This window comes from Furipterus horrens, unplaced genomic scaffold (assembly GCF_987537825.1).
Source record: "Furipterus horrens unplaced genomic scaffold, mFurHor1.1.pri manual_scaffold_9, whole genome shotgun sequence".
Taxonomy (NCBI): domain Eukaryota; kingdom Metazoa; phylum Chordata; class Mammalia; order Chiroptera; family Furipteridae; genus Furipterus; species Furipterus horrens.
In genome coordinates, this window is record NW_028327179.1 from 84,034,334 (window position 1) to 84,048,126 (window position 13,793).

The 13,793-nt window shown below is 37.2% G+C and overlaps 1 protein-coding gene across 2 annotated transcripts in view; it reads right to left on the reverse strand.

Moving 5' to 3' along the window:
• Positions 1-11,601: 11,601 nt before the first annotated feature.
• ZNF800 (zinc finger protein 800) overlaps positions 11,602-13,793 on the reverse strand; it is a 47,248-nt gene continuing 45,056 nt past the window's right edge. For both annotated transcript variants that reach the window (XM_090287462.1, XM_090287461.1), the window contains exon 6: positions 11,602-11,849. In XM_090287462.1, coding sequence (XP_090143588.1) covers positions 11,663-11,849 — 187 coding nt within the window. In that variant the 3' untranslated portion in view covers positions 11,602-11,662. The remainder of the gene's footprint in view (positions 11,850-13,793) is intronic.

Sequence of the window (13,793 nt, forward strand, 5' to 3'; positions counted from 1 at the left end):
TAGACCTGCATCAGGCATGACAGACCCCACCAGCTTCTCTCATTATTTTAAAATTCTATCACCTGTTCTGAGGGATTTGACAAGTTCTACCTTTAGGGGGTTGGCTTGGCCTGCAACAGGGAGTGCTTTTGCACATGTCTCAGGAAGAAGCATACCATAGCTTCGTCCGCTTGAGGGGACTTCCTGTCTTAGGTATCTTAGGACACTCTTGGTTTTGCTTTACAAGAAAGCATAGAATTACAGTTATTACTCCAACAGCAAATATCTGATCCACTAATATCAAACATGTGCTGTATTACTCTGTTTCTGTGCCTTTCTTTAAACATCATAGTTTTCAATGCTGAATTACAGAATAATGTTTTTGAAGACTTTTTTAATCAGTGAATTTATTGGTTTAACCAAAACAATATTCATGGAGAATTGATTGTGTTGGTGAGCTTAGGTCTATTCTAGAACTCAGAGGAAGCTGGCCACCTTCTGAGCAACCTGATCTTTCTTCCCGAGAAATCAGATTTCAGGACACTTCTACCTTTTCTTTTAAACTCTAAATTTCTTGCTATAGACTAAATTCTCTCATGTAGCATTATGAGCTTTCTAATACACCTCTTCCAACAATCCCAGAGTTAACATTTTTCCTTAAGTATTAAAGTAAATATTTCTTATAAGCATCCCATAACATGTTGACCACGTACTTCTATTTGGAATTTACTGCCTTCTGAATTGTAACCAGGGAATCACTTGGTATCTGGAGGGGGGTGGGAATGAACATTCTATATCCTGAGCTCTCTGGGAATCCCAAAAACTTTGTTCTCAAATGCAGTCTGGCCAGTCACACATCTGAACAGCACGTAAAGGCAGCAGGCTGACCATCAGCCCTTTCCACATTCCATTCCTCTCCAGTCACCTGCATCTCACTTGGCCTCCATAGAATTTGTCCACACCTGTTGGTTGCCTTAGAAGCCAACACACGTGTACCTGGGGAGCCTGTGAGCAGAAGCTGAGAGACTACCATCCTCTATTTTGCAGGCATAAGCAAGCTGACAGAGTCAGCTTCTGTAGGAACCACAAACTGTCATCCTGCATTTTGGGGAGGTGTGCTCCTTCGTACCCAGATTACCAAGTGCCCTAGGCATGGGAACCCTACTTTCTTCTTCTTTTAAATTTCATGTGGTATCTCTTGCCAGCTTAAACAGGCCTTTCCACATCCATGGCTTGATACAAACCTGCAGGCTTTATGATACTAGAAAGAAAGAGGTTTTTGAAGACAGTTTAAAATGACTTTTGCTTGAACTAAACTCAGCGTGTAGTGCCAACAATGTATATCAGTTGAATGACATGAGGACTGGTTGAAAAGCAATGATCATGTTTGTGCTGCCACACCAGTGACACTACATCACCATTGCCACCAATGTCAATGTAAGAAAAGCCTCGTCTAGAACTGGATGAACTATAGTAAGGGGCAGCCCTGATTTTAGGAAGCACCGGCACCTGTCTCCTCCAAGTCCACATACTTCCTGAAGAGTGCATTCAACTGTCATTTCAGGGATCATTTTTATACATAAATGAAGATTATTTTAAAATTTTTCTCTTTCCTGTTATATAGCTAAAATGGAAATAAATTTAATGTAGATTGACACAAAGACTAATACCAATGTTCATTTCTGGAAATAATAGTGGGCCTTAATTAGATTTTATTCTTCTATTGAGAATAAATTTTTTTATTTAAGGGACTACTTGGAATGTAATTTCTGGAAGCAGCCTGGAAAAGTACTGGTGATCTGCATTTCTGCAATAAAAAGATGTGAAATTTGAATCTACTAGTAGATATTTAAATATCAATTATTCCTGGTTCCCAAGTAAAGGAAGAAAATATTACTGAAAACAAATAAAAGACTAGTCTTGAAAATAGAAATGTAAACAATACCCTAATTGATGAATTCAGTTTCATTTAGTTTTTCCAAATTGTCAACATTAGCCTCCTTTCCATCTCTAACCATAACACATAATGTAGTGAAACTTTCTGTGCCTCATTATGTCATAAGAGGGTTTCACTTTCGTTAATATGTCTTCCAAGAACACTAACTTAAGTGAATTCCATAGATTCCACTTTATTTATAACCAACAATTCTACATCAAAGGACAAAATTAGCATCTGTGGCCAAAACTAGATGTCAGATCCGTGTCCCAATCTTTTGCTTATCTTATTAAAGCACACTTCCTTCTCATTTGTACTTCAATTGAGTTCTCTTCATTCTAGTTCTATTAACTTATTCAATCAAAATGGACTGAGTTTCTTTGATGGGGGCCCCAGAATAGTGACAGCTCAAAAGTAAACCATTTCTCCTTTTAGTTCCTTTATCATCTTTTCAACTTACATGAGAACCCAGGGAACAAAAAGAGAAAAAAAATGTTAAGGAAGCATGACATTTTTAAAAGTTTGATTATTTGAAATCATCTGTGTCAGCCAGAAAATCAGTCCTTTCATAATGGATATTCTCAAGTTATATATCTCTAGTTCCTCATTCAGTTCCTTTGATTTTTATGTATATGATATAGTGCTGATGTGGGCAACTATGGGAAATAGTACATTCCAGAGGATGATCACCCAATTACTTAGAGATATTTCCTGGGCAATTAATCAAGAGAAATAATTTCTGAAATTCTATTGAATTTAATGTACTATCTTACATTTTAAATAGTCAGCAAATATCTACATTCTGAAGTATGAATAGAAACATTTCTGAGGGCTGTGAACTTTAAGTCTTGTACTTACTACTCTTTCTTTCTGAACTTCAGCCTACGTTTATTACAGAATTTCTAGACTTAAAAACAGAACTGTATAATAGATGACTCTTTTTCAGAAAATTAGCATTAGCCTATTGTGTTTATTATGCACAGTGATAGATAATCACATATCACAGAGTAGTGAAAGTCAAGTAAGTAAAACAATAGCAAACTGCTTTTAAGTGTTGTTTTAGCCTAAGAAACTTGGGTTTGCATATATCGTTTTCAGATTTCTGCTAATGCTAACGCAAAAACCTACAAAGGAGGATTAATTATATTATTTGCATAAAACTAATTTCTACAAAGCACTTTATAGTATTTGGATGAACAAGTCTCAGGGAAAATTATCAAAGCAATCAAGTAAATTGCTGATTACATATCCCTTTTACTTAGAAACAATGAATGCTGCTAACGAATGACATAAAATTATGAATTTAAGGTTTGTAATTTGGGCAATATTTTTCATTCAGCTCAAAATTGATTAACTGGACATTAAGCACTGCCAGTTAAAAATTGAGGCTTTAGCCCTGGCCAGGTGGCTCAGTTGGTTGGAGCATCATCCCATACACCAAAAGGTTGCCGGTTCAACTCCCAGTCAAGGTGTGTATGGGAGGCAAACAACTGATGTCTCTTTCTCTCTCTCTCTCTCTCTCCCCCCCCCTCTCTCTCTCATCAATAAAAAATGTATTCCTGGTGAGGATTAAAATAAAAAAGAAACAAATCTGATTTTATGACAAGTCAAAGTAGAGGGACTTTAGAGAGGCCACCCAGTTATTATGTGTCCCTACAAATGTGGAGCTACAGTGAGCTGGGTTCTGACTCTACTTGCATTAGTTTCCCGTTGCTGCTGCAACAAATCAGTGGCTTGAAACTATGTAAATGTATTATCTTACCATCCTGGAGGTCAGAAGTCTCAGTAAGCTAAATTCTATGTGTCAGCAGGGCTGTGTTCCTTCTAGAGGCTTCCGAGAAGAATCAACTTCCTTGCCTTCTCCAGCTTCTGGAGGCTGTCCCCTTTCTTAGGAGCATCACTCCAACCTCTGCTTCTGTCATCATATCTTCTCCACTCTCCTGCCTTTTTCACTTTTAAGGACCTCTCTGATGACACTGGGCCCATCCAGAGGATCCAAGATCATCTCTCCATTTTAGGATCCTTTTCCACAGTCCTCTTTGCCACATAAAGTAACACAGTCACAGGTTCTAGGGATTAGGTGTGAACATCTTTCAGGTGGGAGGGCTCATTGTTCTGCTGAAAACACCTGAGGAGTACCTGTTGGCTAGCAACTGGGAGGTGAGCCAGAGAGGCAGCCCCACAGGGCAATCAGTGCTCCAAGACTATGTCAGAGCAAAGGATGCCTTTGTGTTTTCCATTGAGCAGATGATGAGGGCCACGTGTGTGAGAGAGAAGGGCTATCTAGGTAGTGTGAGAGGCAGGCCTCAGGAGAGTAGCCAAATGTAGCCATCTTCAGGCACTGGGGAAAAAGCAGTCTGAGGGCTGGCTCTGGGCCACAGGCTGTTTGTTACCTATGATGGTAAATATACTACTGCAATCAAAAGTGAGCTTTTAGGAAGTTTTATAGAAGTTTGACAGAGTAATTTTATGTCTGTAGAATATGATCATTTATAAGGTGTTTTATTTTGTGTCTTTTTAATTTCATTTTACTAGAAATTCATTTGTATTGCATATATTCAAAACTATCAATTGGTCCATGGCACATCGGAAAAAAATGGAAAATTATTGTTTTCTTTCTCTTTCTTTAATGCACAAACAAACCTGGCCCTGAGGATGGCTACTTGCAGCAGTATAGACAGGCTTCTTCTCCTTTCCCGGCTTAGTGCTCCTAACCCTCTCCTAATTTTCCCAGTGTCTGGGGTTGGAGCATGAGGTAGGAGGGTAAGGGGGCCTAGAAAGTTCCTAATGAACCGATAGTGTTCAAAGTTGGTGTAGAAGTCACTGGCCTGAAAAATGTTTACAGCTAATTCTGGCTCCTTGGATATTCCTAGGGGAATTTTCACATAGAACTCCTTTCTGTGAGTGACCAAAGGAGGGCCAGAGAAAACCCTGTAAAGCATGGGACCCAAAGCAGGGGCCTCTCTCAGTAATCCTAAGATAAGAGTCTTAGGTCATGCTGAAACTAACTTCTCAGTATACAACAATCAATTTATTCTACATGTTAAATCAATTGAAAGTTACAATATCAATACCAATTCAATGACATAATACTGAAGTATGGAAGCCAAGTAGAAGGGCCATCAGGATGTTGCTAAGCTAATAAATAAAACCAGTGTTGCCCTGAAGTTTCATAATAATGAAATATTTGAAATAGGTATTTTTAAGGCAAACTCTTTTCTTTAATGCAGAACTTCTCAGAGCCTTTAATATAAGAATATGTTCTATGGACCTCCAAACAGGCAAATATAATAGGTAATATTTCCCAAACATGTATGAAAAGGACATGTACCTGCACATATATGCATAGCATATCTCTTGGCACAAGAACTCTGAAAATACTATCAAATAAAACAAAACTGCTGTGTCATTTGGAGTTGAGTATGACAGAACTTATAGCTAATTTGAGGAACAAAGGAATTAAATGGATGATTATTAGAGGAGTCTTCAAGACCAGGCTTGAAGAGCAAGCAGTCTGGGCATAGAAACCATAACAGAAAGAGCCCAATACTAATGCTACTAATAATGAAATAAATCAATTCCCAAACATCTCTACTTCCTTATGTAAAAGGGAAATGCTCACAAATAAGCAGTGACAAAGCAGAACAATGTGCAAAAGAAGATGAGCCCGATTCTATAAAAAAGAAAGAACATCACACAGAAACAGTTCTAAGAGGAAATACAACAAAATGTTAACACCTTTTTCCTGGATGATAAAGTAATAAGTAATTTTTATTTTATTTATGTATACAAATTATATTAGTAATTATAAAATTAAATATTTTTATAACTACCTTTGTCAAATCTAAAAGAAAAACTATCCTAATGCCAAAATTTTGTGGCAAAGTATATGTTCACAATTTTCAAATATTTCTTGAGTTCATAAATTTTGATAATGAACTTTTCTAATTATTAGATGATCATTTAATTCTGTATTACCTGAGAACTTTTGATGCAACAAACACTATTAAAGCTCTTTTTTGCCTTTTACATGAGTAACTAGGGCATTACATAGAAATCAGAATTCCAGTAAATTATTTGTATTAGGGATATACCAAATCCCTGTTGTCAGTAATCAATATAAACACTGCTTGTTGGCACACCTGGTTAGCTCTTATAAAAAGGAATTCTAGGTATTGCTTGCCTATAACTTCAGATAAGACCACTTCACAGATAACTTCACTTTTTCCAAATACAATTAGCTTTTTATTGAAATAGCAACATAAATATTAATTTATTCTTTATTAAAAAGGAGACAGGATTAACAATAACAAAAACCTCACAATGCTATCCTAAATAAAACCAATCAAAAATGAAATAAAAACAGCAATTATAACCTGTTATTTTACAATAGAAATAATTAAGAGACTACATACCAAAACTTTTGAGATGCAGTCAAAGTTGTGCTGAGAGGTAAATTTATAGCCTTATGTGCCCTATTATTAAATAAGAAATAAAAATAAATGAACTAAGTCATCAGTTACAAGGAAACATTCAGGAAACATCAAAATAAACTTAAGAAAGGAATAAAGAAGGAATTAATAAAAAGTAAAAGTTACATTAATCCTGCTGAAAATAGAAAAATATAATTTATAAAATAGCTAAGTGTTGGTTCCTTTAAAAGACTAGCAAGTCTAATTAAAGAAAGAAATATGCACTAAAAAGATAAGAAATGAGAAAGAAGTTATAACTACAAATAGAGACGAAATGTTTTAATTACTATAGGAGTATACTAGTAAACTCTAAAATTATGTGAAAATGCATGATTTTCTTTTAAAATATTTTTTAAATTTATACTTAAGAATTAGTAATTAACCTGTCTAGGCCAAAAATTACAGAAGAAAACTTTAATGTTTTCAGGGGTTTAACTTCTACTCACATACCCTTAAAAACAGCTTGGGTCCTAAGCAGTGCTATGGGTGAGTTCCTCTAAACCTTCAAATAGGCAATGCCTGCACTCTATACTAATCTAGAGGATAGGACATTTTTGAAATATAATAAAAATAAAATTTAAAAATGTAAAACTGTAGTTGAATTTTATTTTTGAATATAAATACAATTATCCTAAATAAAATGGAAAAAAAATTGAATTCAATATTATCATACTGAAAAAGGAAAAAAATCTACCATGATGAAACAGGATGCATTTCATGCAGAAATAATCCAATATTGAAAAATTTATTTAAATAATTTATTGTAATAACAGGTCAAGGGAGTAAAACCACATGATAATTTCTAGTTCCCCAAAATATGTTTAATGTAATTCAACAACAATTTTCAACAAAATGCTTAGGATACCTGACCCAGGAAATAACTTCCTTCACCTGAAAAAAACTTCTATTTTAGTCCAACAGCTAACATTAGAAGTTGATGAAATATTAATGTCATCCCTAAAGAGTCAGGAATAAGAAGAAATTAATACCATAATTTATTTAATGTATGAGGTATAAATATTGTAAAAAAAGAGAGAAAATTATTATTAATTACACTTCAAATGATTGTCTATTTAGAAGAGAATCAACTAGGAAGATTAATGAAAGAGTTCAGAAAAGTTGCCACATACAAAAATCAGTAAGTTGACCCTGCAAGGAACTGGTTATAAAATATAATGAGAAAATAATACCATCAAACTATGAAATACCTATTAACATTATTAATAAGAAATATGCAGGATCTACAAAGTTACTGAGGAATATATAAGAAGGCTTCAATAACCTTGACATGTGACAATTTCCTGAATGGAAAAATTAATGTCATTATAAGATCGCAATTCTACCTCAATTAATCTATAATATTAAAGCAGTTCTAAACAAAATTCCAGTAGAATTTCTTTTGAAACTTGACCAAAATATAACTAAAGTTTATCTTGAAAAATAAATGCACAAATATAGCTGAAAATATTTTGAAAAAGAACAATGTTCACTCCATTAAAAAGATAATCACACAATAACGAATTATAAAGTGACAATATAAAATGACACCATGGTTCAGGAATAGAGAAAGATACCAAAAAAAGAAACAAATAAAATCCAGAAACACTCCAAGTATATGTAAGAATTTAATATTTGATAAACACAGAATTTTCAAAACAGTGGAAAGAGAATTTTTATTAAATTGATGATGCAACAACTAAATAAATATTTAGAGCCTTAATCACATCTATATCAAAAATAAATTTCATTTGGAGTAAAGATTTAAATCTAAAAAAAATATTTAAAGAAAACATAGACAAATATTTATTTAACATTGAGATGGAGAAGACTTTTTAAAACATATCACCAAAAGCAGAAATCATGAAAGAAAAGATAAATTTATCTAAATCAAAAATGTAATATTTCTGTATATCAAAGACATCATGAATTAAACTGATATGTATATGACAAAGGGCAAAATGCAACATATAGATTAAACAATGGTTAGTGGTTGAAATATATAAAGAGCTCTTACAAATCAATAAAAAGTGAACTCTCAAAAGAAAAACTAGCAGATTGTTTCTTCATTCCTTCAACAGATACATATTGTGCACCTAGTATGTGTCAATATTGTTCTAGGGGCTGGGAATACAATGTTGAGGAATCTAGACATCCAGACACAGTCTCTTCCCTCATTCATTCCAGTATGACAAATGGCAAACACACACACACACACACACACACACACACACACACACACAGAGTACATAAACAAATAAATAGTTACAAATTGAGATAAGGAATCGGAGTAAAGAACAGATAGTAAATGGGAGGCCAGAGCCTACTTTCAATCAATGCTCTGGGCAGGCCTTTCTTAAGATGTTGTATTTTACCTGTTATCTAAAAGAAAAGTTGTGACCGGGAAAAGGATAGCCAAGGAGAGCAGCTTAAGCAGAGATACAGTTTTTGCTAAGCCCCTGAGTTGCAGAAAAGATCTGGGCATGTTGGAAAAAGGAAGCAGTGAGGCTGCATCATGGGCAATAAACATGGAGCATACATGGGGTTCAAGATGTAGGTAAGGGTCAGATTATGCAGGGCTCTGTGAGCCACATAAGGAGTTTAGATTTTATCTTATGAGCAACACTTTACTCAATTCAGTTTACGAGTAAGGTCATTGTTGCCACTCTATCAAGAAGTGGGTCTTGGTTCGAGTATGAGAAGTGAGACCAGGAAGGACTGGCTGTCAAGTGAGAAAAAAATATTGATCAGGATTAAGTGATAACACTGAAAATGGAAAAAAGCAGACAAATTAAAGATGTATTTGAGGGTAACACTGATAGATTATGCTGGTCTATTTAATGTAGGAGAGGTCATGAAAAGAATCTAAGGTGATGCCTAGGTTTCTAGCTTGAGCAATTGGTTGGATGGTGGTGCTATTTACCTTGTTAGGGGGAAAATGGGGGCAATAAGTTTGGGATGAAAATGAGGGATTAGATTCTGGACATGTTAAGTTTGAACGATCTGAATGATCCAAAAGAAGATATTGAGCAAACAATTAGAAGTTTGAGTTTAGAACTTATAGAAAAGGTCAAGGTGGAAAACAAATTTAAACCTCATTAGCATAAAGGCATACTTAAATCCATAAAAACTGGTAAGAGCATTCTGGGAAAGAACATAGAAAGAAAAGAGAGGTAAGAGACTCCAACTTTTCAAAGTTAGGCAGGAAATGTAGCATAACACTGAGGAGTGACTAGTGTAGCAAGAAAACCAGGAGAGAATACTGCCTTGTATGTGAAGAGAGAACATTTAAAGAAGCAGAGGCTGGTAAAGGCAAGGATCAGAAAATACCCTTTTGGATAGGGTAATATGGAAGTGACTGATGACCTTAATATAAATGACACTTTCAGTGGTGGTGATGGGGAAGTTACATTGTGGATTTTAAAGTAGAATAGAAGATTAGAGAATAAACACAATATGTAAGGATAATACATAAAGAAGTTTGGTTATGAAGGAAAGCTGAGAAATGGCTCATTGATGGAAAAGTTGTACCCAAGGGAAGGATTGGTTAAGACGGGGGACACTGGAGCATGTCTGCAAACTGATGAGAATGATTCATTCGAGTCAGAGACTGATGATGCAGAAGAGAGGTAGAGAGTAACCTCAGGAGGAAAGTTTTTGAAAAAGCAAGAGGGGGTGGGATCCAGAGCTCAAGGGGAGGCACTGGCCTTTGAAACTTCCTCCATAATCACAAAAAGGAAGAAAATGGTTACCAAGGCAGCTGGACTGGGGGCAGGCGCCTTGTGGTGAAAGATGAGGAAGTTTGTATGTAATATCTTCTATTTCCCAGGGAAATTTGAAGTCTACTGGGAGGAAGGGGTGAGAAAAGTTTGAGGAGAGATTAAAAAGTAGCTTGAGAAGTGGGAAACTGACACTACAGTAGGAACAATAGCACCAATTTGAAGTTCAAGATAAAATGAAAGTAGAACTGGTTGGCTGCATTGTGTGCTTTTCTAGAAGAAAATACTCTGTTGTCCCAGTCAGGTGCACCGAAGGCAAATGGTAAGGGTCATCCAGCGTTGGGATTTTACAGGAAAATAAATTGGAAGAAATTCAAGTTCAAGACTGCTGAAAGCATCAAGAAGGACGATTATAATGATGGACCACGGGATCTAGGCTAGAAAGGAAGTGAATCTAAGAAGGGGCTGATTCATAGTGGAAAAAAATTAACGAATTAGCTGTCAGTGAACCAGGGATCCAGGACAGGACGATGGTGTTCAGAGTGAAATGTCTGATGATGTGTTAGCTCAGGTCCTCCTAGAAGCAGACACCAAGGCAGGGTTCAACTTGTAAGCGTTTTATTAAGGGAACATCACACTGAAGGATAAAGGGAAGAATCAGAGAAGCAAGGAGGGGGTAGGCCTTCATACCATAATGCAAGTCTGACACTTGGGCAAGAAGGGCCCTAGACTGCACGCAACACAGTTCTAAGAAAGTTTTGGCCAGGCTGCTGAGGAGCCCCCATGCCCAAGCTGCTCACTAGAGGAGTCCAGCGTCTCACAGGGACAGACGGTCACTAATACCCTCCCTGCGCTCAATCTCGTGCTGGGAATAGGCTGGGGGGAGCACACTTCAGTGCAAACCCAGAGCTAGTGCGTTCCCTGGATAGGCAGCATAGAAGGTGGGAGCAAGGGCTGATTCCCAAGAAATGGTCGTTGGAGATGAAGTCACAAGAGGGGACAAGTCCACCCACAGTAATGCATTACACAGCTCCAGACAACCCCGGTCACTGGGGATTGGTACACTATGAAAACAATCTTCTGGCGGTTGGGGGGCGGGGGGTAACTACCTGGTTGACATGACTCGAGGTGGCGAAGACTAAAATGGGAGCTAGTCTTTGAGGAACTAGTAATGACAGACAACGACTAGGTAGTTGATAAATTACGTGGAGGAGGGAGAAAGGAGGGTATTGTCCAAGGGCAAGATTCTCCAAGAAGCCAGGATTTTGGCAGAAATGCTCTGTGAGTGGCAAGAACTGGCAAGAGGGCCATTCTCCCGCCCGCCGGCCCTAAGGCACACGGTCCTCCGGAGGGGCTGCGGAGGGAGCTCTGCGGGAAACCAGGTTCCACCAAAGCAAAGGGGTGGGGTGGGGGTCTGCGAAAGCCGCGGACGCCGGGGAGCTCGCTGACGACAGGGTCTAGAGGGCGGGCGGGAAGAGGCGGGACGCGGCGGGGCGCCGGAGGTACTCAGAGCTGTGCGCAGTGCCGGCATCGTCCCGCCGGTGGCTGAGCGGTGGCGCTCACGGGGGCGCGGGCTTCCGAAGGCCCCGGGCGGCGTGCTGGCGCTCCCGGGCGGCGCCCCCGCGGAGCTTAGCGCGGCAGCTGGCGGCAGCCTGGCGTGTGGTGACAGCGGCCGCCGAGGGGCACCGGCTCCCCGGCGCAGCCGAGCGCTGGGCGGTGGCGCTGCGGGGCGACGGCTTCCCGAGGCTTCGGCCCGCAGGGGTGGCAGCGGCCCGCAGGGGTGGCAGCGGTCCCCAGGGAGAAAGACAAAGACACGCCAGTTAGAAACGGGACTACGTGCCGGCGCCTCCCAGCTAATCAAAAAGCCGCAAACCCAAACTCGCACGATGCCATTTCCGCCCAACAGGTTGTCTGGCTGTAGCTTTGGTACAGAAGATAAAACTTGTGTCAATCAGAGGGAAACAGAGTCCAGCTGAAGTCGCATACAGCATGTTTTAGCAATTTAGGAAAATGTATCAAAACCCTTAAATTTCTGAATACTCTTTGGCCCATAAATTCTAGGTTCGGAATTTTCCCTTAAATACTAATCATGAATAAATACAAAATTTTCATACAGTGTATTCAGTGAAGTATCTATAATAGCAAAAAAAAAAAAAAAAAGTAAAGAAAAACTGGAAATATCCTGTAACCAACAATAAGGTATAGATTACAGTCTTTTTCTTATCATGTATAATGACCAGCTTTTAATGTCGAGAAATAATAATCATATGGGAAAGTATACTAAATGGAATTAAGAAATCAATTTCATCCTCATTGTAGTGTATGTACATATTAACATGTGTACATTTGTATATATACACAATACACCACACATGTATAAAATGGAGAAAAAGACTCCAGAATGTTAACTGGTTATCTCCAGGTTATGAGGCTGCAGGTAATCTTTATTTCCCAAATTGTATTCAATAAGCATATTTTATTTTTATAATACAAATGAAAGTTAATTTAATAAAAGGAATTTTACTCCATTGTTAGGTACCCACTCAAACTTCCTCCCAATTCAAATTTATTAAAATAATTATTATTTTGTATTGTGTAGCAAAGTGGTGGACAGCAAAGGATTTTAAGAATAAATGGCATACAGAAGTACTTTATCTTCCTCAAATGTTCTAAGTAAATCACAATATTACAGAGCAGTTCATCCCTTCCTTAACCGTTACAGTTTATCAAAACCACTTTCTTTTGTGAGTTATACCTCATATTATTCTATTAAACATTTCTACTTCAGGGAGGGGATTTTTCTGGGCTTCTAACATCTCATTTGATTTGTTATCTCCACAGACCTAGGAACACAAAGTTTGCTAAAACAGGAAAAAATGCCATATTTTAGAATAAATATTTTAGATAATACCAATGTTTTAACAATGTATTCGATAATTTTCTTTTTAACTTCAAAGAACTTAGTAGGAGCAAACCTGAAATATTTAAATGAACCAGAGTCTAAACTTAACATCTTGATCTTCCAATCATAATAAATTTTAAAACATTGGCAGTTCTTAATATCTACGGAATCTGTTTTGCTAAACCTTATTTCAGGGAAATACATAAGGGTGAAAATAAAATTATACTAATATGACATAGGGGCAGAGTTCCAGGGCTTTGGTAATAAATTGATATTGATAGATGATACATCATAAGTTCTAATGGTATTTTAAACTAAAGTGACTGCAGCGTTGTCAGCTTAATTTTACCTAAAGACGAGCAAACCTAAGCTTAGATGTTGATTGGAATGTTACTTAAAACACATCATCTTACAAGTTTCCTTCCCTCTGAAGATACTGGATAAAAATTATCATGTCTAAAGGCATGCCTTCAGTAAAAAAAAAAAAAATTATCAGAAATAAAATGTACAAAGAGGACAAATCCTAAGAGGCGAAAAGTTTGTGTTAATCAACTGCTCCTAAACAAAAAGGAAGCTGTATGAGCTTTATATGAAGGATTATATCTCCAAAAACCTTATCATCAAATGATTTACCATAACAGGATTAAATACAGATAAAATGGGAGAGCATTTATTTTTGGTGCTATAGCCCAACTTTCTGTCCATACAGCGATTTCATTTTGATTTGATATTTTTGAGTGACTGTTGTCTCAAACACTGCTCATTTAAGAAAACAAAAAACAAAAAAA